Source organism: Nicotiana tabacum, chromosome 19 (assembly GCF_000715075.1).
Source record: "Nicotiana tabacum cultivar K326 chromosome 19, ASM71507v2, whole genome shotgun sequence".
NCBI classification, from domain to species: domain Eukaryota; kingdom Viridiplantae; phylum Streptophyta; class Magnoliopsida; order Solanales; family Solanaceae; genus Nicotiana; species Nicotiana tabacum.
This window is the reverse complement of record NC_134098.1, coordinates 68,077,885-68,099,554: the sequence shown is the minus strand read 5'-3', so window position 1 is coordinate 68,099,554 and position 21,670 is coordinate 68,077,885. Positions and strand designations below refer to the sequence as shown.

General features: G+C 40.5%; 3 protein-coding genes across 3 annotated transcripts; 1 reads left to right on the top strand and 2 right to left on the bottom strand.

The window, feature by feature from the left end:
- Window positions 1–421: 421 nt before the first annotated feature.
- LOC107769809 (uncharacterized) lies at window positions 422–1,742 on the bottom strand. Its single transcript, XM_016589068.2, has 2 exons — window positions 1,561–1,742; window positions 422–1,124 (listed from the first exon to the last, which is right to left on the bottom strand). Exons 1-2 carry the CDS (start codon window positions 1,610–1,612, stop codon window positions 523–525), a joined length of 654 nt encoding a protein of 217 aa, XP_016444554.1. The 5' UTR covers window positions 1,613–1,742; the 3' UTR covers window positions 422–522.
- Window positions 1,743–14,814: 13,072 nt separating this feature from the next.
- Window positions 14,815–15,454, top strand: LOC107769806 (calvin cycle protein CP12-2, chloroplastic). Its single transcript, XM_016589065.2, has one exon. The coding sequence runs from the start codon at window positions 14,875–14,877 to the stop codon at window positions 15,262–15,264; it is 390 nt and encodes a 129-aa protein (XP_016444551.1). The 5' UTR covers window positions 14,815–14,874; the 3' UTR covers window positions 15,265–15,454.
- A 1,147-nt stretch (window positions 15,455–16,601) lies between these two features.
- Window positions 16,602–18,254, bottom strand: LOC107769807 (bZIP transcription factor 53-like). The gene is made up of 2 exons (XM_016589066.2): window positions 18,112–18,254; window positions 16,602–17,708 (listed from the first exon to the last, which is right to left on the bottom strand). The coding sequence occupies exon 2, from the start codon at window positions 17,343–17,345 to the stop codon at window positions 16,911–16,913; it is 435 nt and encodes a 144-aa protein (XP_016444552.2). The 5' UTR covers window positions 17,346–17,708; window positions 18,112–18,254; the 3' UTR covers window positions 16,602–16,910.
- Between the last annotated feature and the right edge of the window lie 3,416 nt (window positions 18,255–21,670).

The window sequence follows — 21,670 nt, the reverse complement described above, 5'->3', positions numbered from 1 at the left end:
CTTAACACTACGTGTGAATATTAGCTAGTGCTATACATTTGCAATAATCTTTTACCAGATTGACATTCTTCCGGTCAAGAAATAAATTTTCGTAAAACTTTAAATATTTTATTGTATTTTATAATTGAAGTTTTGATGACGACTTTTTTTATTCACCAAGGAAAAATAATTATTATTATTTCATGAAGAGGGAACATTATTAGTTATGAAATGATATTTTATGAAATTGCAACACGGAACTATTTTTATTTCACCTTGTCTCACTACTAGGCCATCAATTACAATTTTTTACTTGCGTCCCTTATCAAATTAGAAAAGACAATAAGAAAGAATCATGTAACCATGATCCGCTTAACCTTTACGCTTGGAATTACATATTGTAGTTTGCATCAAATTACACAAGGCTACAACTCAATTGAAGAAATGTGAAACTTTTTACAAAGTTCAAGGCTTTTAGCAATAAATTGTTGCACTAACAAGCAATAATATTCAAGCTTTTAATTACAAAGAGAAGGTCTTTCACTAGCTAGGAACCAACAAGAGTGAGTTGCTTTCTCTATCATTCTTAGTTTTCATGATTTGATGTAGATATTGCAGCCCAATTCCCACATCATGCAACATTAGGCCTAGCCTCCCACCAATCCAACTACCAAATTGGCTTCCCAAAAGAAAACCCAACCAACTAGTTTTCCCTTCTCCAATCATTCCTCCAATATATGACCCCAATAATGTGCCAATACTTCTAATAATTGCCTCAGCCAATGTACCACCTACATATATAGCCTCAAAAAAGTCCCATCCAGATGAAACCATTGGCCCCATAATATGTTTTGCTTGTAAAGATGCTCTTTTAGCCGCAGCATTTCCCAATTGCTGTCCTATTTTGACTGCATCTTCAATACTTTGTCCTTTGGACAAGTTTTCTTGGACTGCTTCTTTTGTTGCTTCATTCCTTACTTTGTGCACGTATGTTGCTCTAATGTAGTATAAATAAATCTTCACTAATTCCTTGAGTAAACAGCCTATGGTTCCGTAACTCATGTCAAAGCAGTTAATGAATGTGAATCTTTCGGTCTTGCTCCTTGCAGCTGATTCTTCTCCCACCAACTGCCTGCATTTTTCGGCTGCAGAAGAGAAACATACAAAATAGGGTCATTAAATGAAGATATTACCAGGTTGAAAATCTTAATAACCTATGATAAGAACAATAATTACACCTCAATTTTAAACAAATTGGGGTTGACTATACGAATTCTCATTAATTATTCATGTAGCTATTTAAGTTTGTATCAATCCAATATATTAAAATTTAGTTTCCAATCAAGCACTAGAAGTTATCTATATTTTGTATAAATCTCAAAACTAATATATATGACCACGGAAGAAAAAGATTTGTGTAGGCTATATGTGTATGCACGCGCATATGAAATGTATAAAGATGAAGTTTTGAATCTATATTTTCAATAAACTCAAAACCTTAAACCCATTACATTTAAATCGTAAATCGGTCTATGGTTTGAGGCCACACGAAGTTGATGCAGAAGGCGAGAGTAGATGTACCTATGAAACTCAGAACAAAAACTGCTGTCAAAGAGAGCAACTGTGCCCTCATCCTTTTAGGAATTGTCTGCTTCTTTCTTCTCGAAACTCAAAACCCCGATCGACAAATTAGTTTTGGGGTTAGAACATGGATGGGATTGAGTTTAAAAACGTAAAGATCATAGAGCCTAGAGGGAAAAGAATCTGATGTCATGTCGTAAAGGAAAAGGAAAACAAATAACAGTGTCCAGGCAAAGGAAGAAAAGATGCCCCGGAAACAGGAAGGCTTTAGGCTCAAATTAAGCACATTCAATTCACTCCTCTGTTTAATAAGAATTTCAATGTTTCCTCCTTCCGCGGACACCCCATCTTAGTTTCTTCCACAATATTTATAATTCAATGTCCAAATTTTGGAAGCGACATATTGCATTATACCTCTATCAGTTGGATTAGCCGATTAGGTAAACGTAAGAGATACACTATGTAATATAAGTATATTCTTCAATTGCGTCTGCCTTATTAATTAGTCGCATCTCTAGCTAAACTTTTTCTTCTATATCTTTTATTTTTATTTTTTGTGATTGTATACGGGTAAAACCGAGCCCACGAGATGCCTCGTCTTCCAATGAAGCAAACGGAGCAAGAGACGCGATGGCAGGGAACCAGAATCGAGACCAGGAGCCCCGCGAGCCGGGGTCCGGGCAAAGCGCCCGACCTCGAGAAGTATCGGGGCCATAACCCCGAGTTCGGTTCGAATCCTAAAGGCCTCGGAAAACACTACCAGGTAGCTGAGCACGACCAACAAAAGGCCACGGATATCACGACGTGGATCTCGGCACGTATCGACACAGAACCAGTGATTGGTTAAACAGAGGATTTTTACCTTTCATAGAATTGCACTTAGGGTAAAACTCCCCTACTATATAAAGGGGGGTTTGATTGTTCATTAACGGCATACCAAGGCAATATACTATTATTTTCTGTTATTCAAAGTTCTTACACTTGTTGATCAGTGTTCCGTTACTATAAGTCTGGGATCGAGAACGGATATCTCATTGAGGCTGACGTCGAGTCCAGAATCATCCCTTTCTCCTTGTTTTCAAGTGGTTTGACAATTTATTATATTTTTTATCTGTTTAATCTAGTAATATTTACCGTTTGTGTTGAATTAATCCATGTATCCTTAAAACCACAAACAAATTTAATTGTTATCCGTTTTCTGGGATAAACAGTTTGACGCCCACCGTGGGACTAAGGATAATAGTGGCAATTTGATATAAATCTCCATAATACACCTTATTTCACACTTGTTCTTTTAAGTATTTTTAATTTCAGGTCAAAGTTTAAAATGTCAAACTCTTAATCTGCTCCTCTGAACGTAGATGTTGCGTCTGGTCACCATGGGGAGAATAATAATATGGCACTCAGTAACGAGGTTCCCCCTGTCGACCCCAACGGAGTTCCGACTGCGGACCTGATCGACGCTAATTCACATGTGGCCATCAATGCGAATTTACCTACCCATCCTGAGAACAGCATCCGCAGGGGAGTCCTTTCGGAAGCCCAAAATACACTCGACGGTGAAGGTGATGGAATCAACCTGCGAGTAATCTTCGAAATGTTGCAAGCTCAACAAGCAGCGATAACCCAGTTGTAGAACCAGAGTTGTGCCCCCAACAGAGTCGAGCCCGAACTATCCCGGGAGAACGCTCGCAGAAACGAATCGATCGTAGAAAGGCCGAGTGAGGCCAAACCCGGGACCAACCCCGATATCATAAAGATGCTTGAGGAACTAAAAAAACGGGTAGAATCGGGTAAAAAGAAAATCGAAGACAATGACAAAAAGATGGAAACCTAAAATTTCAGGGTCGACCAAAACCCATGAGCACTACCTATATTAAAGGGCATGGATTCTAAGAAGTTTGTTCAAAAATATTTTTCTTAGAGCGCAGCTCTAAAGCCAATACCAAGGAAGTTCCGCATGCCCGAGCTTCTTAAGTACAACGGAACAATCCCAAATGAGCATGTGACCTCCTACACGTGCGCCATCAAAGGGAACGACTTGGAGGATGATAAGATCGAGTCCGTCCTGCTGAAAATATTCGGAGAGACCTTGTCAAAAGGAGCTATGATATGGTATCACAACTTACCCCCAATTCTATTGACTCGTTTGGTATGCTTGCAGACGCCTTCATGAAAGCATACGCCGGAGCCATCAAGGTCGAGACCAGAAAGTCAGACCTTTTCAAATGAAGCAAAGAGATAACGAGATGCTTAGAAAATTCGTGACCCGATTTCAAATGGAACGAATGAACCTGCCTCCGGTCGCGGATGATTGGGCCATCCAAGCCTTCACCCAAGGATTCAATGCTCGAAGCTCATTGACTTCACATAAGTTGAAGCAAAATCTGATAGAATATCCGGCAGTAACTTGGGCCGACGTCCATAACCGGTACCAATCAAAAATTAGGGTCGAAGATGATCAGCTTGGGGCCTTTTCCGGGTCTGTTTATCCCGTCAGAGCCAGTGACAGATCAAAAAGAGACATTGATTGTGAACCAAGATAGAATAGAGACCAGTATCAACCATACAATGGAGATCGAAGAGGTAATGGGCCTGGACAAAACCTTGTGAGAAGTGAAAGAAGAGGCGACCAAGGACAAAATAACTAGGGGCTCTTGAGCAAAAGAGGTTTTGATAGGCCTAAGGAAGCGCCAAGGTTATCGGAATACAACTTCAACGTCGATGTTGTTGCCATTGTATCTGCCATCGGACGTATCAAAGACATAAGTGGCCTCGATCTTTACAGTCTGATCCTGCCCAAAGGGACCCCAACCTAATGTGTAAATATCATGGCACTCACGGCCACAGAACCGAAGACTGCCGACAACTGAGAGAGGAAGTAGCCCGGTTATTCAACAACGGATACCTCCGAGAATTCCTGAGCGATCGAGCCAAAAATCATTTTATGAATATGGACTCCAATAAGCAGATCAAGCAGAAGGAACATGATTATTGATGGGGTCGACGTCCCCCAGGGGCCGATGTTAAAACGCACTAAAGTGTCCATCACAAGGGAGAAATAGACTTGAGATTACGTGCCTGAAGAAACCATATATTTCAACGACGAGGACACTGAAGGCGTCGTGCAACCACACAATGATGCACTGGTAATATCTATACTCATAAATAAATCTTGAGTTAAGCGTGTATTAATTGATCCAAGTAGTTCGGCCAATATCATCAGATCGAGGGTTGTAGAATAACTGGGTCTACGAAACCAAATTGTGCCAGCAGTCCGAATTCTAGACGGATTCAACATGGCATGCGAGACCACTAAAGGAGAGATAACCCTACCAGTGAATAGCGCTGGAACCATTCAGGAAACAAAGTTCTACGTGATCGAAGTAGATATGAGATACAATGCTTTGTTTGGGAGACCATGGATTCACAACATGAGGGCGGTGCCCTCGACACTACACCAGGTGTTGAAATTCCCGACACCGGGAGGGATTAAAAAAATTTACGCTGAATAACCATCCACAAAGCAAATGTTTGCGGTTGATTAGGTGGTACCGATATCCGTACTCTCGACACCAAAGAATATGAGTTCGATCACCAAGGAAGGAACCAAATAGCAATCACCGATATCGGTCCCAACCGAGCCGGAAAAGTAGAGACTGGGCGAGGATGACGACTACGAAGTTCCCAGATTTCATAGCTCCCGATGATACTGATGCCACCAAATCAACAGTCGAGGAGCTGGAGCAAGTCATATTGATCGAACACCTGCCCGATCGGCAGGTATACCTGGGAACGGGGTTAAGTCTCGAGCTCAGGAAAAAAACTCATTGAATTACTTATAGCTAACATAGATTGTTCCACATGGTCCCACCTTGACATGACAATGATCCCGCTTGAAATAACTACTCACAAGCTGAGCCTAGATCCAAAGTTCCACCCTGTCAAACAGAAGATGAGGCCTCAGTCCGAGGTCAAACATGCGTTCATCAAAAGACGAGGTATGTAAACTCCTTAAAATAGGATCCATTCGGGAAGTTAAATACCCAGATTGGTTAGTAAACATAGTAGTAGTCCCTAAAAGGGGGAATAAATTAAGAATGTGTGTAGACTACAAAGACTTGAACAAGGCATGCCCCAAGGACTCTTTTCTTTTGCCTAATATCGATTGCATGATCGATGCGACGGCCGGCCACGAGATCCTCAGTTTTCTCGACGCATATTCTGGGTATAACCAAATTCGGATGGACCCGGGTGACCAGGAAAAAAACATCCTTCATCATTAAATACAGCACCAACTGTTATAATGTAATACCATTCGGACTAAAAAATGCCGGTGCCACTTACCAACGCCTAGTAAATCGGATGTTCGAAAGAAAATAGGAAAATCAATGGAGTTTTATATTGATGACATGTTAGTTAAGTCCCTGCGAGCAGAGGACTATTTGAAATATTTGCAGGAGACCTTCAACATATTAAAGAAATACAATATGAAGCTAAATCTGGAGAAATGTGCATTCGGAGTCGGGTCCGATAAATTCCTCGGATTTATGGTGTCTAACCGAGGAATCGACATCAACCCTGATAAGATAAAGGCCATAGATGACATTACCATGGTGGACAATGTCAAGGCCCTCCAAAGGTTAACCGGGGGCATAACCTCCTTCGGTCAATTTATTTCAAGGTCCTCCGATAAGAGCCATCGGTTCTTTTCGTTATTGAAGAAGAAGAATAACTTATCATGGACTCCGGAGTGCCAACAAGCCTTGGAAGAACTCAAGCGGTACCTTTCGAGCCCGCCTTTGCTTCATACTTCGAAAGCGAATGAGCAGTTTTACATGTACTTGGCGGTATCTAAGATAGCGGTAAGTGGAGTCCTGGTCTGGGAAGAGGAAGGTACGCAATTTTCTATCTATTATGTTAGAAGGACTCTAGGCGACGCCAAAACTAGGTATCCTCACCTGAAAAAATTGGCGCTCGCTTTGCTAGCCGCCTCTAGGAAGTTAAAATCATATTTTCAATGCCATCCCATATGTATCGTAACTACTTATCTGTTGAGAAATATAATGCATAAACCCAAGCTCTCGGGGTGATTGGCCAAATGGGCCGTGGAAATCAGTGGATACGATATCGAATATCGACCCCGAACCGCCATCAAATCTCAAATTTTGGCGGACTTCGTGGCTGACTTCACTCTGAACTTAATACCCATGGTCGAAAAGGAATTGTTGTTGAACTCGGGGACTTCCTCGAGGATCTGGACCCTCTTTACGGACGGTACCTCAAACGCAAAGAGTTTCAGGCTTGGCATTGTGTTGAAACCACCGACGGGTAATGTAGTTAGATAATCTATCAGAACTGTAAAATTGACTAACAACGAGGCCGAGTATGAGGCCATGATTGCAGGTCTCGAATTGGTTAAAAGCCTGGGGGCCGATGTGATCGAAGCTAAATGAGATTCCCTCCTTGTGGTAAACCAAGTTAATTAGATGTTCGAAGTCAAAGAGGGACGAATGCGAAGGTACCTGGATAAACTACAGGTAACGCTACATCGGTTCAAGGAATGGACCCTGCAACATGTACCTCGGTATCAAAGCAGCGAAGCCGATACTCTCGCTAACTTGGGATCGTCAGTTGATGACGATGAATTCAGCTCGGGAACGGTCGTACAACTTATGAAATTGGTAGTAGAAGAAGGCCACGCCGAAATAAATTCGACAAGATTAACATGGGACTGGAGAAATAAGTATATAGATTACCTGAAGACCGGGAAGCTGCCCTCAGATCCTAAAGAATCAAGAGTCATGCGCACAAAGGCGGCCAAGTCCTGTTTGTCCAAAGATAACACCTTATTCAGGAGAACGTTCGATGGCCCACTCGCCATATGTTTGGGACTGGGAGATACCGAATATATCTTGAGGGAAGTTCACGAAAGCACCTGCGAAAACCATTCGGGTGACGAATCGCTGGTTCGTAAGATAATCAGAGTCGGCTACTACTAGATCGATATGGAAAAAGATGCGAAGGAGTTTCGTACGAAAGTGCGACGGATGTCAGAGGCACGCACCGATGATCCATCAGCCCGGGGAGCTACTGCATTCGGTCCTGTCACCTTGGCCATTCATGAAATGGGGGATAGACATCGTCGGCCCCCTACCATAGGCACCCGGTAAGGCTCAATTTATATTATTTATGACTGACTATTTTTTCTAAGTGGGTCGAAGCCCAGGCATTAGAGAAAGTCAGGGAGAAAGAAGTTATTGATTTTATATGGGACCACATAATATGCCAGTTCGGAATGCCGACCGAGATCGTATGTGACAATGAGAAGCAGTTCGTCGGCAGTAGGTGGGCAAATTATTCGAGGACCATAACATCAAAAGGATCTTATCAACACCCTATCACCCTAGTGGAAATGGGCAGGCAGAGTCTACGGACAAGACTATACTCCAGAACCTTAAGAAGAGATTGACCGACGCCAAAGGAAAATGGAAGGTAATCTTGTCTGAAGTCTTGTGGGCGTGTCGTACGACCTCAAAATCTAGTACCGGGGCCACCCTGTTCTCGATGGTCTACGGTGACAAAGCGTTAATACCAGTCGAAGTAGGAGAACCGAGTTTCAGGTTCCGATATATGACCGAAGATTCAAACGATGAGGCCATGAGCATAATCCTAGAATTATTGGATGAGATATGCGAGGCCGCCCAGAAACAACAGATCGAAAGGTATTTCAACCAGAGAGCCAACCTCCGACACTTCAATATTAGGGACTTAGTGTTAAGAAAGGTGACACTAAACACCCGGAACCCGAACGAGGGGAAGTTAGGACCGAATTGGGAAGGTCCATATCAGATTATCGAGATTACCGGCAAAGGATCATACAAACTCGAAGCAGGAACGGTGAGCGACTATCGAACAACTGGACCGTAACCTACATAAAACGATATTATTGCTAAGGTATGACCCCATCCTTTCTTTTCTTTACATATATATTACAAATTGGACTAACACTGGTAGGAAACAGTCAAAGAATAATGCAGCTATTAGGCCCGAAAGCACACATTGCACTCTTTTTTCCTTGAATCGATTTTGTATCAAATGGGTTTTCTGACAAGGTTTTTAACGAGGCAACAGTAGATCGTGCTAACTTAGAATTGAAGACCGGTTGGGAACCGGAGTCTAGGGTCGCATCAACAGTATCTGAGCCCTCTCAATGATCGACCTCGAATACTGGGGGTCATTGCCCTCGGATAATGATTTTATGATTTTAGCAAGCAAGGAAACTTTGTGCTTCAATAGTCTGGGCTCGGTGGATAGGATTTATTGTAAGGGCCAAACGGTCAAATGAACTGTGCACACATAGACCACTTGTATGTTGCGCACAGAAATAAAAGAAAGTTTCTACCTTGTATATACATGTTTTGTCCCTTAAGACTATTAAATTTTGTTCGTTACAGATGGATTGGATATTGAGCCTATGCGTTGGCTCTATCTGGATCCAAGAAATCACCGCCACTCGGAACTATCATCCTAGGCAAGCCCGGACAGCTCAAGTATTGAAGCCCAGGGGTACAAAGCCTATTAGGAAATAACCGAACTTAAAAGGCTATGATCATCCTAGAAATGACCCGGAGACGTCCGAAACCCGTAATCAAAATATAAGGCCTTCAAAAATTCCAAACCGGTTCAAAGGCTAACATCGGCAAAACTATAATCTAAGAACATTTAAATACGCACTTCTGGGAAGGATTCCGGTCATACGAAGCCCCCCATAAGTTTCAAACAAAATTACATCGAGAACGAGCCATGTTCGAACCTCCGAACAAGACCCTATTACTACGCTTTATTTCGTGCTAAGGCATTGGAAATATTTGCAATTATAAAGAGGAAACCGAAGAAACTAACTTAAAAATAGAAACAAACTCGAAAATTTCCAAGGAGAAAAAAAAATCCTTATATATATTCTAATAAAGATCTTTACAAAGGCCAAACGGCCTCAACAAAATGAACAAAAATACAAAAATAAAAGAAAAATCTCTAAGGCACCTAAGCCTGATCTCCACCGGAGCCAGCCTCGTCACTGGAGTCCTTAGAGCCTTTCTCATCCTCGGGGTTAGCCAACTTCTTGGCCTCGACCTCGAGCCTTTTGGCATCTTTGATCTCGACCGACAGATCAAAACCCCGGGCATGGACCTCCTCGAAAGCCTCTCTTCGGGACTAGCACTTCACATATTCAACAGTGACTTTCAAGCGGTCCTGGGCCGCCTTAACATCAACTCGGTTCTGAGCCACCATCTCTTCAGCATCGACCCTGGTTGTTTCCGTCACTGACTTGGCTATTTCCAGCTCCTTGCCAAAGGCATCCCATTTAGCGATAATCGATCCCAGTTGAGACTGGAGGTCTTCAATTTTTAGGGCCCGGGCCTTAGTTTTCTAATTTGATACCCAAACTTTGACCTCCACCGAGGCCAGCTGCTCTCGGGCAGTCTCCTTCTACGAAGCCAGTCGGTCCATTTTTCCCTTTTACTCTTTGGCAATGGCCTTGAACTCGTCCATCTCCACTCGAAGTTGATCGATCATGTCAACCTACTGTTTAACTTACGGGTTTTGACCATTAGTCGTCATGTCTAACTCGTCATCGCTAACTTCAAAGATCTTTACCTGTTCCACCAGGTCGGCATGTTCCTTCCGAGCCGCGTCGAATGTAGCTCACTGAGAAGCCTTGAACTGGTTAACCTCAGCCCGGTATCGGAGAAAGACTTCATGATGGAGTACCGAGGCCTACAAAAATATGAAAAGGAAAAGGCATGAGAGCTATCAAAAATTAAATTCAAAGACAAAAGAGTGTAATGATGCCTTACCCGGTTCAGCGCCTTTTGTGCTTCGTTGAACAAACACAGCACATCTACCTCTTTTATTTTTTCCTGGTCTTCCTTAGTTACCAGGCACCGGAGGTAGCTAGCCACTCCGACAGGGGCGAAAAGGAACTGGGTATCCTCCGGGACAGTGATGCTAACTGACCGCTTCCGACCAGGATCCGTGCTCGGGGCGGGGAACCGGTTGATTAACTTTGGCTCGAGTTCGGCCCATCGACCTCCGAGGATGAGCTTTTCCTCGGCACATCTAAATCACCCAACCCAGAGAAGTCTTCTAGAGCGATTGAGTGCACACCATAAAAAAAACGGAGGGGATCGTCCGCGCCATGATCCCCTTTGTTGGATCGCTCCTTCGTCACTCGGGCTTCATCGAACATGGACTCCGTAAATGAAGGAGACCCTGAAATTTCTATAACACCGGGCGGGGAGGGGCAGAGCCGGCTTCTCGAGAAGTCTTGGCCCTCGCTCTTGTACCAGCCTCCTGAACCCAAGGGGGATTAGCCTCAGTCGTTTCCCCCTCGGTTGCCACCCGCTCCTCGGGGATGTATGACTCACAGGCCACGAAAAGATCATCCTCTTCGGGCTCGTTACTGAGCCGGTAAAGCGAGTCCGAGTCTGGAATTCGAGAGCTGGAACTTTCCTTTGGCTTACGAGCCAACCTTCTCCTTAGTTTCTTTTTCTCCGAGCTCGGGGAACTCGGAACCCTCCTTCTTTTCTTCTCTCCTGTTATGGCCCCGGGCTGCCCCAAAACTGAAGGATCAGCGGGTAGGTCTTCACCCCATTCCAAGGGCCAAAACTCGATGGTCTTAGGTAAGCCTGCAAAAAAGAGAAGAGAAGCAATGAAGACGTAGTGTTGAAAAAGAAAGTCTAGTGCTCCTTATTTAGGAAAAGAAATCTTACTGTGAGAACAGGCCTCCTAACGGCCCTTCGAGAGCTCGCGCCATGAATGCTCGGCATAAGGCATCTACGACCAAATGCCCTCGATCCACTCCTTGAGCCAAGGAATGGCATTTGGGACTCGAGTGAGGGTTGTACCACAGCAAATACTGACGAGAAAAAGCAAGATAAAACATAAAATCGACATTAAAAAGAGAGTTATACTTACATGATACGTTCCACTTCTCGGGGAATGGCCTACACTAGGCAGGGATCAAGTCTGTGGTCCTCACCCGGACAAAGCGTCCCTACCAGTCTCGATCCTGGTCCTCATCGATACTGCAAAATGGGGCTTTGCTGGCCCGACGTACAAGCTTTATCAGTCACCCCCGGAAGATTCGGGGACTATACAAGAGGAGTAGATGATCGGTGGTGAACATGCAAGAATTGATTTTGTTCACAAAGAATCGGAGAAAAATCACGATCCTCCATAGTGATGGGTGGATCTGGCCGAGGCATACTTCGTACCTCCTATAGAAGTCTAAGATGACTGGGTCCATCAGGCCCAATGTAAAGGGATAAGTGTAAACACTCAAATATCCCTCAACATGGGTAGTAATGTCGTCATCAGGCCCGGGAATCACTACGTCCTTATCCGTCCAGCGGCAATCCTTTCAAACCATATGAAGAAAGGGCTCAGTAATGGAGCAGATGTATCGTGACACCGCCTTGCATCGGCTTTGAACCGAAGAGGGCTTTTCGACCTTGAAGTCATTATTAACCGAACACCCCCTGGGGACGAACATTTTCAAGGGGGGTTAGACCATCGGTTCATCAGTGGCCGCGCCCGGAGTAGACCTATCGAGGACAACCACATTAGGGGTGGTCTCCTCGACCTTAGTGATCGGCTGTGAGGCAGAAGAAATACCTTTCTTGGGAATAGTCTTGGAAGTCTTCGCCATTTTTATCTAGGTAAAAGGTTTGAAAGTGTGAAAGAAGATGAAGAGATGACGAGTAAAAACTTATTGAGAAAATCAAACATGATGGCTTAAGTGAAGGGTAAAAGAAAGATTGCAATTTGAAGAATGAAGGTAAGAATGTTGAAGAACGAAGGAAGACAGTGATATCTTGAAGGATCGAAGGTAGAAGCTTGGTCAAAAGTAAAAAAATGAACGAAGGAAGAAGTATTTATAGAGGCTTTGCGCCGTTTTACATCCAGGAACGACCTGTCGGTGGCTGACACGCGTTTGGGGTGATTATGACGCCATTGACGGTATGTTTCGGTTTCTTTGTCGTTTTGTGTCACGACGTGTTGAGGAAGGGATCAAAGAACTCATGTCATTCCTCATCGTTTCCGTAAACTTATTCTTCGAGAAATGAGGGGACTATCTGTATACGGGTAAAACCGAGCCCATGAGATACCTCGTCTTCCGATGAAGCAAACGAGGCAAGAGATGCGACGGTAGGGAACTAGAATCGAGACCATGAGCCCCTCGAGCCGGGGTCCGGTCAAAGCCCCCGACCTCGAGAAGTATCGGGGCCATAACCCCGAGTTCGGTTCGAATCCCAAAGGCATCGGAAAACACAACCAGGTAGCTAAGTAAGACCAACAAAAGGCCGTGATATCCATGACCAGCCGGATATCACGGCGTGAATCTTGGCATGTATCATCACAGAACCAGTGAATTGTTAAACGGAGGATTTTTACCTTTCATAGAATTGTACTTAGGGTAAAACTCCCCTACTATATAAATGGGGTATGATTGTTCATTAAAGATATTGTAACATGCATACCAAGGCAATATACTATTATTTTCCTGTTATTCAAAGTTCTTACACTTAGGGGTGTTCATAAAAATCTGAAAAACCGAACCGAACCAAATATAGAACCAAACGACTAAAAATCGATACTTTTTCGGTTTGGTTTGGTTTTGGTTTTGAATTTTAAAAACCGACCAAATTTGGTTTGATTTTGGTTTTAATAAAAAAATAACTGAAAAAACTCGAACCAAACCGAATATAGAAGTAACTATTTAAATATTATTATTATAACTACATATATGTATATTTTTATACAAAATTTCTAAAATTTTATGTTACATTTTAATAGTTTGCACTTTTAATCTAGTTCTTTGCTATTATAATAATCTAGTTCTTTACCTTTATATTTTAGTTTGATTAATAGTTTTCTTTTGCTAAGTACAAGAATTTATTTCATGTTAAAAATAATTTATTTTTAATTGAGTCTTAAAATTATTTATCACTATTTGGTTCAATTATCATCAATATATCTTGATAAATAATAGATTTTTCAAAGAGCAATTGGTTTGATAGTGTTATGTTGAAAATATAGTCGCCAGAATATGTGTTTGGTAGTGTATATCTCATATTTAAGAAAAAATCGATAAATAATCGAAAAGCCGACATACACCGAATTGATAAAAAACCGACTTAATTGGTTTGGTTTGGTTCCAATATTTGAAAAACCAACTTACTTGGTTTGGTTTCTTTTTAGGGAAGAACCGATCCAAACCGAACTATAAACACCCCTACTTACACTTGTTGATCAGTGTTCCATTACTATAAGTCTGGGATCGAGGACGGATATCTCATTGAGGCTGCCGTCAAGTCTAGAATCATCCATTTTTCCTTGTTTTCGAGTGATTTGACAATTTATTACATTTTTTATCTTTTTAATCTAAAAATATTTACCGTTTATATTGAATTAATCCATATATCCTTAAAATCACAAACAAATTAAATTATTATTCATTTTTTGGGATAAACAGTGATTTTCAAGAATAGATTGTGTTATTAGTTTTCTTAAAGTACCTATGTCACCATCATGAATGACATGGAATAACAAGTGTGTGGTGGACAGCTCCTTTGATTTTTAGAAGTTTGGACTTTTTAGAGCCTCAATTTTGCTTAAGTATCGAAAGTTGGAGAAGTGAAATTCACTTAGTCACCATTTAATTATATACACCGACAATATAAATAAATTTATACGATCAATTAAATTTGATATTTATATCATGCTATATATTTTATTTTTCGAGCAACTCCTTCAACTTATTGTTATTACATTGACGCTTTAAAGTTTTACTACAGTAGTAGTGTATAAAAGTTAAACTTGGTTTCACCCTTTGTTCACACTCCAATTTGAAAAACTATTAACCAGGATTATCCAATTTCAAATTAAGAAGAAACTAATCCTTGTTTGATTCATTAATCAATCTTGAATTTCTGTGAACGGTACAAATTCCGTGACCAAACTGGACCATCATCTAAACTCCAACTAACACACGGAATAATATCAAGCTTTATGCTTTAGATTTTGTATTTTCTACGATAAAGATCCTAGAGAAACAGAGCACATAAAAGATATTTTACCACAATATCTCTCACAACGTGCATGTCCAGCAGTGGCTATAAAAATGATAAGAAATGTGCGCTCAATAGTCGTTCCATGCTCTGCTTATATATATGTACACCTTCTCATACGTAAAACATCATATCCTACAAAAGAGTAAAACAGAGAGGGGGAAAAAAGATCTTGAGAATGGCAACAATTGCTGGTGTTAGTCTCACTACTCCAAGAGTTTTGGCCAAGGCATCCAACTCCTCCAAAGTTGAGCCGTTTAAGTTCCCATGCCTTAACAATCCATGGAAGAAATCAGCTCAATTTGGGTCCCGTAGGATGTACCTTAAGCCAGTGTCAGCAGCACCAGATAAGCTTTCTGACCTTGTGGCTGACAGTGTCAAGGGCGCAGAGGAAGCATGCTCAGAGAATCCAGCTAGCGGAGAATGTGCGGCGGCTTGGGATGTAGTGGAAGAGACAAGTGCAGCAGCTAGCCATGCACGGGACAAGCAGAAGCAGAACTCTGACCCTTTGGAAGGTTATTGCAAGGAAAATCCTGAGACTGATGAGTGCCGTGTATATGACAATTGATTATAGTTGTTTGTGTTTCCAAGCAAACTTCTGCTTCTTAACCACATACTTCTATTTTATGCCATGTAATTTAGTCCTTTAAATTTTGGATGCTCTAAAATAGGCTACTCATATCATATGTATGATGAAAGAAATTGTCCTATTTAGCTTAGTATATATACAATACAAACCTATTGAATGTTGTGTTTAAGGATGGTTATGCTATATGAATTTATGGTATAACAAGAAATTAATTAGTAGTTATCTATATTTCTTGAAAGTCCTTGTCTGCTACTTTACTCGATCTTGTCGCTATATTACTAGTAGTATCATTTATATATTTTTAGTGTGAGCTGGAATCCTTGTCTGTTTATACTTTATACCTAGCTCTCAGAAAGTCTGAAAAGATAATTTTAGAGACACTTTTTTATTATAAAGAATACATAGAGACTTAAATCAGAAGTAACATAATTGAGACTGATAATAGAGGACGGGCGAAGCTCCATTATCCCAAGGTAGTCAAGCGAACACCCTTACTCGAAAAATTACGTTATATATAAATAAAATTTTAAATTTTAAAGATATATAACATATATTGAACACCTTTTATAAAAAAAATTTATCCACTTCAAGATTCTCGGCTTCGCAGGCTAATTGAAGACCAAAGAAAGTGAAACTGACGCAGCTTATGCTTATAAATCAGAAGTCATTATTCAATACTCTGTTCTCATGCTCTAAATCTCTTGGTGCAGGACATCACATTTCCAACTCTCAACCAACTTCCCCTAAACTAAGAATCATTTGCATAGTCACTATGTAGCCATAAGTCAATTGTCGATTTATCTTTTGACATGGTAAAGATTGCCTTTCGAATAAAGACTAACAATATATAATAATTTATTTTTTAGGAATCGCCACACCGCACTGTCACTGACCAAATATTATAAGCCTATAAATTGGCCTCAGCGCTAGAAATATAATGAAATGGCTAACCTACCCGAGTGACGTAAATAACCTTTTACGAGAAGCACCTAAAAATGGAATTACACATCATTCTCCACAATTTAACAAGCCATTCAGCTATAGATGCGCAACTTTTGTCGACAAAATAGGCAGAAAATCCTCAGCCGGTATTATGATGTTTGATTTTGGAGTAAGTTCCATGTTCCATTCTTGAACGCGTATTCTAAGAATAAGCAGAAAAAGAATTGTTTGTGAAAAGCCTTGCCCTGTATCACCAACCTCCATATGATCCAAACAATCAACACTGCCACCAACAGTGTGACAAACAGAACCACGATTACCCACAACCTTGCAGAATGAAAATTGCAATGTCGCAAAAACAATGGCCATGCTCGTTCACATAAAAGATTTATTTATAAAACTGGAGAGCAAAGATCATTGACACAGCGCTAGAAACTGCGAACACACCAGAGCTAAACATTTGGAGCACCAACAACACCCAAACTAACACCAAGCTAATACAAACAGAAACTACCGACCGACAATAAACAAAAAACAGTGACCGACTGCAAAAAGGATAATGTAAGCAACCCCTAACAAAGTCCACTTCCACTAAGGATCGCATATTCCAATCCAAGAGCAACACCTGATTAAACAAGAATTCAAGCTAAGAGCAGAGTAGTTCAGAACTGCAGAGCAGTAGCTCAAAACTGAAACATATTAGCAGAAGCAGTGATGGGTTGAATTGGGCAAGGAAGCTGCCACGGCTCAAGCAAAGTGTCTGGAATTTCAGGGATATCCACAGCTAGTCCATTAGCATCAGCCCAGAAACGAGCGAGCGAATTGAGCGAATCCAAGCGTTCAGTCAGTTCTGCCATTTGAGCCCTCAGGACATTGTTCTCCGCATCAAGGGTCAGGTAGTTTCTTCCCACAGCATCAATCTTCTCACGCCACAGAACGTTCTGATTCTGTAGCTGTGTCATTTGGCTCATCAACTCTTCCAAATGCTGCTGCTTCCTCATCCGTGACCGCCTTGCAGATTCACGGTTGGACTCCATTCTCTTTCGTTTTCTATCGTCATTTGTGGCATAACGTTGGCCATCAGAACCTGAACTAGCCGGTTGCTGTGTCAAAGCCATGTCTTGTGTATCGTTCCAGTCAGAGGCTAATCAGACAACTATTGGAATTCAAAGAAGGGGGAGGGCACTATTGCTCTTGCTAGGTTTTGCGAGTTAGGGTTTTCTAAGTATGGAATTTCTATAACAAACTGGACAGGAAAACAAGGTGTGAGGGGGGCTAGTTCATGAAAACACGTAGAACCAGTACAGGAAGACTACGGAGAAAGAATGCATAATACGAATTCGACGCATGAGGGTCATGAAGAATTGGAAGCTAACATAAAAACTATTTGTGAAACCCTATTTCAATGGGTCAATGAAGATTTCAAAGTTTGTGTATATCCAAATCCAAACAGTATCTGCAACAATTAAAGGCAAATCAATCTGCAAGACAAAAACAGAGCAGCAAAGTATTAGCAAAATCGCCAAAAATAGAAAATTCAACAATAACAGAAGCATAATATTTAAACAATCAACCCGATGAAATCCCAATATCCTTCTCGATCTGTTCGGGTCTAAAAGGATTCACTACATAATCAAAATTAGGCTGATTCTACGCAAAATATATTGACGCCATCGAAATTTATAAGTTTAAGAAACAAATATGCGGTAAATAGGATAAAGAAATAAGAGAAACAGCAGCAAAAATGAAAATTAATATACAAACAAATAAAAAAACAAGGAAATGAAAACGCAAGCAAAAAGGAAAACAGAGAAAATGAAATAAAAAGAAAACAATAAATAAAATGAAAGGATAAAGGAGAAAGAAGAAATAATTGAGACATACCAATAGGTGTGAAACCGAAAGTGGGCGAAAGAAGGACTGAAAGGTTGTGGAGAGGGGGTTTATATAGGGGAGAGGAGGTAGGTTTTTTGGTAAATATATGCATTTTATTACGTAGTGGTTGGCGTGTAAATGGAAAAAGTAGTGATGACAGCTAAGCAAAAAAAAATTATTGGTATATCCGTAAGAGACGCTGGAATCTTCCCCGGATCTTCCTTTCCTGTGGGCGATGTTTCCGCAAAGTGAAAAAATATAGTAGTATCTTGTAATAATAAGTGAAAAAGAAACTTTCTAGTGACTTTTGATTTAAAAAAATCTGAGCTACTGTAGTTCGAACATGTTTTCACTTGTTCTCGAAAACTACTTTTACAGTATTTTTTTTTTTCAAACTAAGAGAGTGTTTGGGTAAGTTAAAGTTTATTAGATGGATTATAAGTATATTTTGACTTATTATGTGTTTTTTAAATACACAATGTACTTACACATACGTAATGACAGATCCTGGATTTTGAGTTCGTAGGTATTTAATTTTTTTTAACGTAACGTACTACTTCCCCGTCTCAATTTATTAGTCTTAGTAACTATTTTGGGAGTCAACTAGTTGTACTCTTTGACTATATTTTTCATATATATGTTATAATTATTTTAAAATATAAATTATTATGATTTATAGTATTTTTATGTAGTTTTTGATTTAAAAAAAATTAGAAAATCCATGACTAATTTATGGTCAAAGTTAAAAAAAATTGACCCTCGTGATTCGAACCATGACTGTTAGTCATATGAAGAGGAGAGACGTTGATGCCCTGGTTAGGAGGTGCGAGAGGTTGCACGTGGTGAGTCAGAGGAGGGGTAGAAGGAGACCTAAGAAGAGCTGGGGTGAGGTGATTAGGCAGGACATGGCTCAGCTCCAACTTACCGAGGACATGACCCTCAATAGAAAGCTGTAGAGGTCGAAAATTAGGGTGGTGAGTTGATAGACATTCTAGAGTTTTGCCTTGTCTTACTAGTAGTACATAGTACATAGTTATACTAGTTAGGTACCTTCTTATTCTTAGTCCCTTGTTTATATACGGTACACGTCAGTATTAGCAGTAGGATTTGCACTATTCTTGTAGTTTCATATCCTTGGATCTCTGTCATTATTCGTTGTATTATTTGCTTACATTGTCTTATTACATTGTTGTTGCTATTGTTTCTCTATTACTCCATTTTTTTTACGTTCTTGAGCCGATGGTCTTTCGGAAACAATCTCACTACATTCATAGGTAGGGGTAAGGTCTGTATACACACCGTCCTCCCCATACCCCAATTGTGGGATTCCACTGAGTTGTTGTTGTTGATTAGAACCATGACTAATAAATTGATACGGAGGGAGTATCAATCGCATTGTATAAGCGCATAACTATTTGAACACGGCCATAAAAAAATTAATAAGAAAACTCATAGTATTAATATTATGGGTATCGTGAAACTGTAATGAATAACATAACTAGCGAGAAAAGGGATCGACGGGTTTTGCCGTTCTAGGCGAACTGTTGGTCTTTGTCACACCTCTTTTTTTCCGAGGGATAGGAGAGTTTTTCCAATTAACGTGACATTATTCGAAATGAGATTATTTATTTAATCAGAGCCGCCACTTGAAATATTTATTATGGTGTCCCAAGTCACCAGTTTATTTTAAAATCCCAAATCGAGGAAATTGACTCTATTTATGTCCCGCGGACACAAAAGATCGGGTAAGAAATTCTGTTAACCCGAGAGAAGGTGTGAGACACTCTCGAGTTCCGTGATTTTAGCACGATCGCTTAACAATTAATATTTGGCTTAATTATCTGATTTATTACATGTTTAAAGACTTATTGTACATTAACGCTTCTATACCGCTTTCAATTTTTAGCCATTTATGGGATTTATTTGAACAAGTCGCGATGTCGTGCACTCCTTATTTTTGTACACATTGCAAATCACGCCACGTGAAACGCACCCACGACTTACAACATATTTATTTTATTATTATTTGAAGTTGGGGTCAAGTCGCGTGAAACACGCACTTGAGTTTGGAATTAGGTATCATGACTATGCCACGGGAACCGTACCCATAGTCACAATGATTTATCATTAATCGCGCCTAAAATAAACTACGCTTATTCATTAATTATTTTCCTAAACTAATTTAAGATTATTGTGAGACCATAAATTATGGAATAGTTGTGAAAAATAAAGTAAATTGATTATGAAAAGATGGGCTAGCTTTGTTATTAAACATGAAATGGGTCAGCATCCGTTTACTACTTTGGGCCTTAGCGAGATTAAATTGATTGGCCTAAGTCTAATTTTCCAAAAAATCAATCCACGACCCACAGCAATTGAACAACCCAAACTTACTGCATTTTTACACTTGAACGAAGTGGCCTAATTTTCCTAGCTAGCGGATGGCACTACATTAACAGAGAATCACAAGACATCACTTTCGCAACCTAATGTATTCATCTTCAGTAATTGAGTTTAACAAAGGTTCAAATCACGAGCATGAGATTTATTAAATAGATTATATCACCTTAAAGTCACATGTCAAACTAAAAGAAATATAAATAACATAGAATGAATAGAAATAGACCTTACTAAGCACTCAATATAGGTTCAAAATCTTTAAGCAAATTGAAGCCATCAAATGGCTTAAACAGAAGCAAGAATGACATAACACTCAACTAAAATAGTAAAAGAAAGATAGAAGATTGACCTCCAAAGACAACACTCTGATTTTAAGCGTATGCATCTCAACAATTCAACTAGGCCTTGACGGAAAATCGATCAGCAACCTCACCGGAGAAAACTCGTCGGAAGAAATCGACTCGAATCATAACCATGCGACGAACTCCACTCGAAAAATGGGGACAACCTTGAGGTGTTTTTGGTTGGTTTGGCAAGGAGAAGTGCTGCGTTTTTGCATCAGCTTTGGAGCTGGAGATTGGTCTTAATGGATGTGGGTTTTGCGGCTATTTGGGGAGCTTTAGGGAGCTGATTTTGGCAGTGTTTAACGGAGGTTCATGGCTGCATTTTCGGGCAGACTTTCAGCTCGTTTTTTGGAGCTTTTGAGGTCGTTTTGGTCCATTTTTGTCTGGTTTTTGGTGGTTGTTAATGGGTGGTTTTACATGGCTGTTCGGGTGCGTTTTTGGTGATGTTTTTTGGTGGGTTTGTGGCTGTTTTTCAGCTGCTGTTGGAGTTGTTTTGGGGGTAATTTTCGGATGTTTTTCAGCTAGATTTTGGGTGTTAAAAGGTGCGAAAATGACCAGTTTTCATGGTTGTTCTGTGGCTGATTTGGGGCTGGTCTTGTGGGCAATTTCTGCTCGTTTTTGGAGCTGATTTTCAGTGGTTAAAGATGGGGTTTGACTCATTTATGGGGTTGGATTTTGGGATGTTTGAGCGCATGGCGGCTTAATAGTATTTGTGGCCTAAAACTCACTTTATTTATTTTTTTAAAAAAATCACACACATATAAGTGGTATATATATATATATATATATATATATATATATATATATATATATATATATATATA

Excerpts from the sequence above, each read along its gene's own strand:
- LOC107769809 (XM_016589068.2), bottom strand. The coding sequence starts at position 1,612 with ATGAGGGCACAGTTGCTCTCTTTGACAGCAGTTTTTGTTCTGAGTTTC. Across the intron at positions 1,125-1,560 it reads TTTTGTTCTGAGTTTCATAG|CCGAAAAATGCAGGCAGTTG; the intron begins GTACATCTACTC and ends TCTCTTCTGCAG.
- LOC107769806 (XM_016589065.2), top strand. The coding sequence starts at position 14,875 with ATGGCAACAATTGCTGGTGTTAGTCTCACTACTCCAAGAGTTTTGGCC.
- LOC107769807 (XM_016589066.2), bottom strand. The coding sequence starts at position 17,345 with ATGGCTTTGACACAGCAACCGGCTAGTTCAGGTTCTGATGGCCAACGT.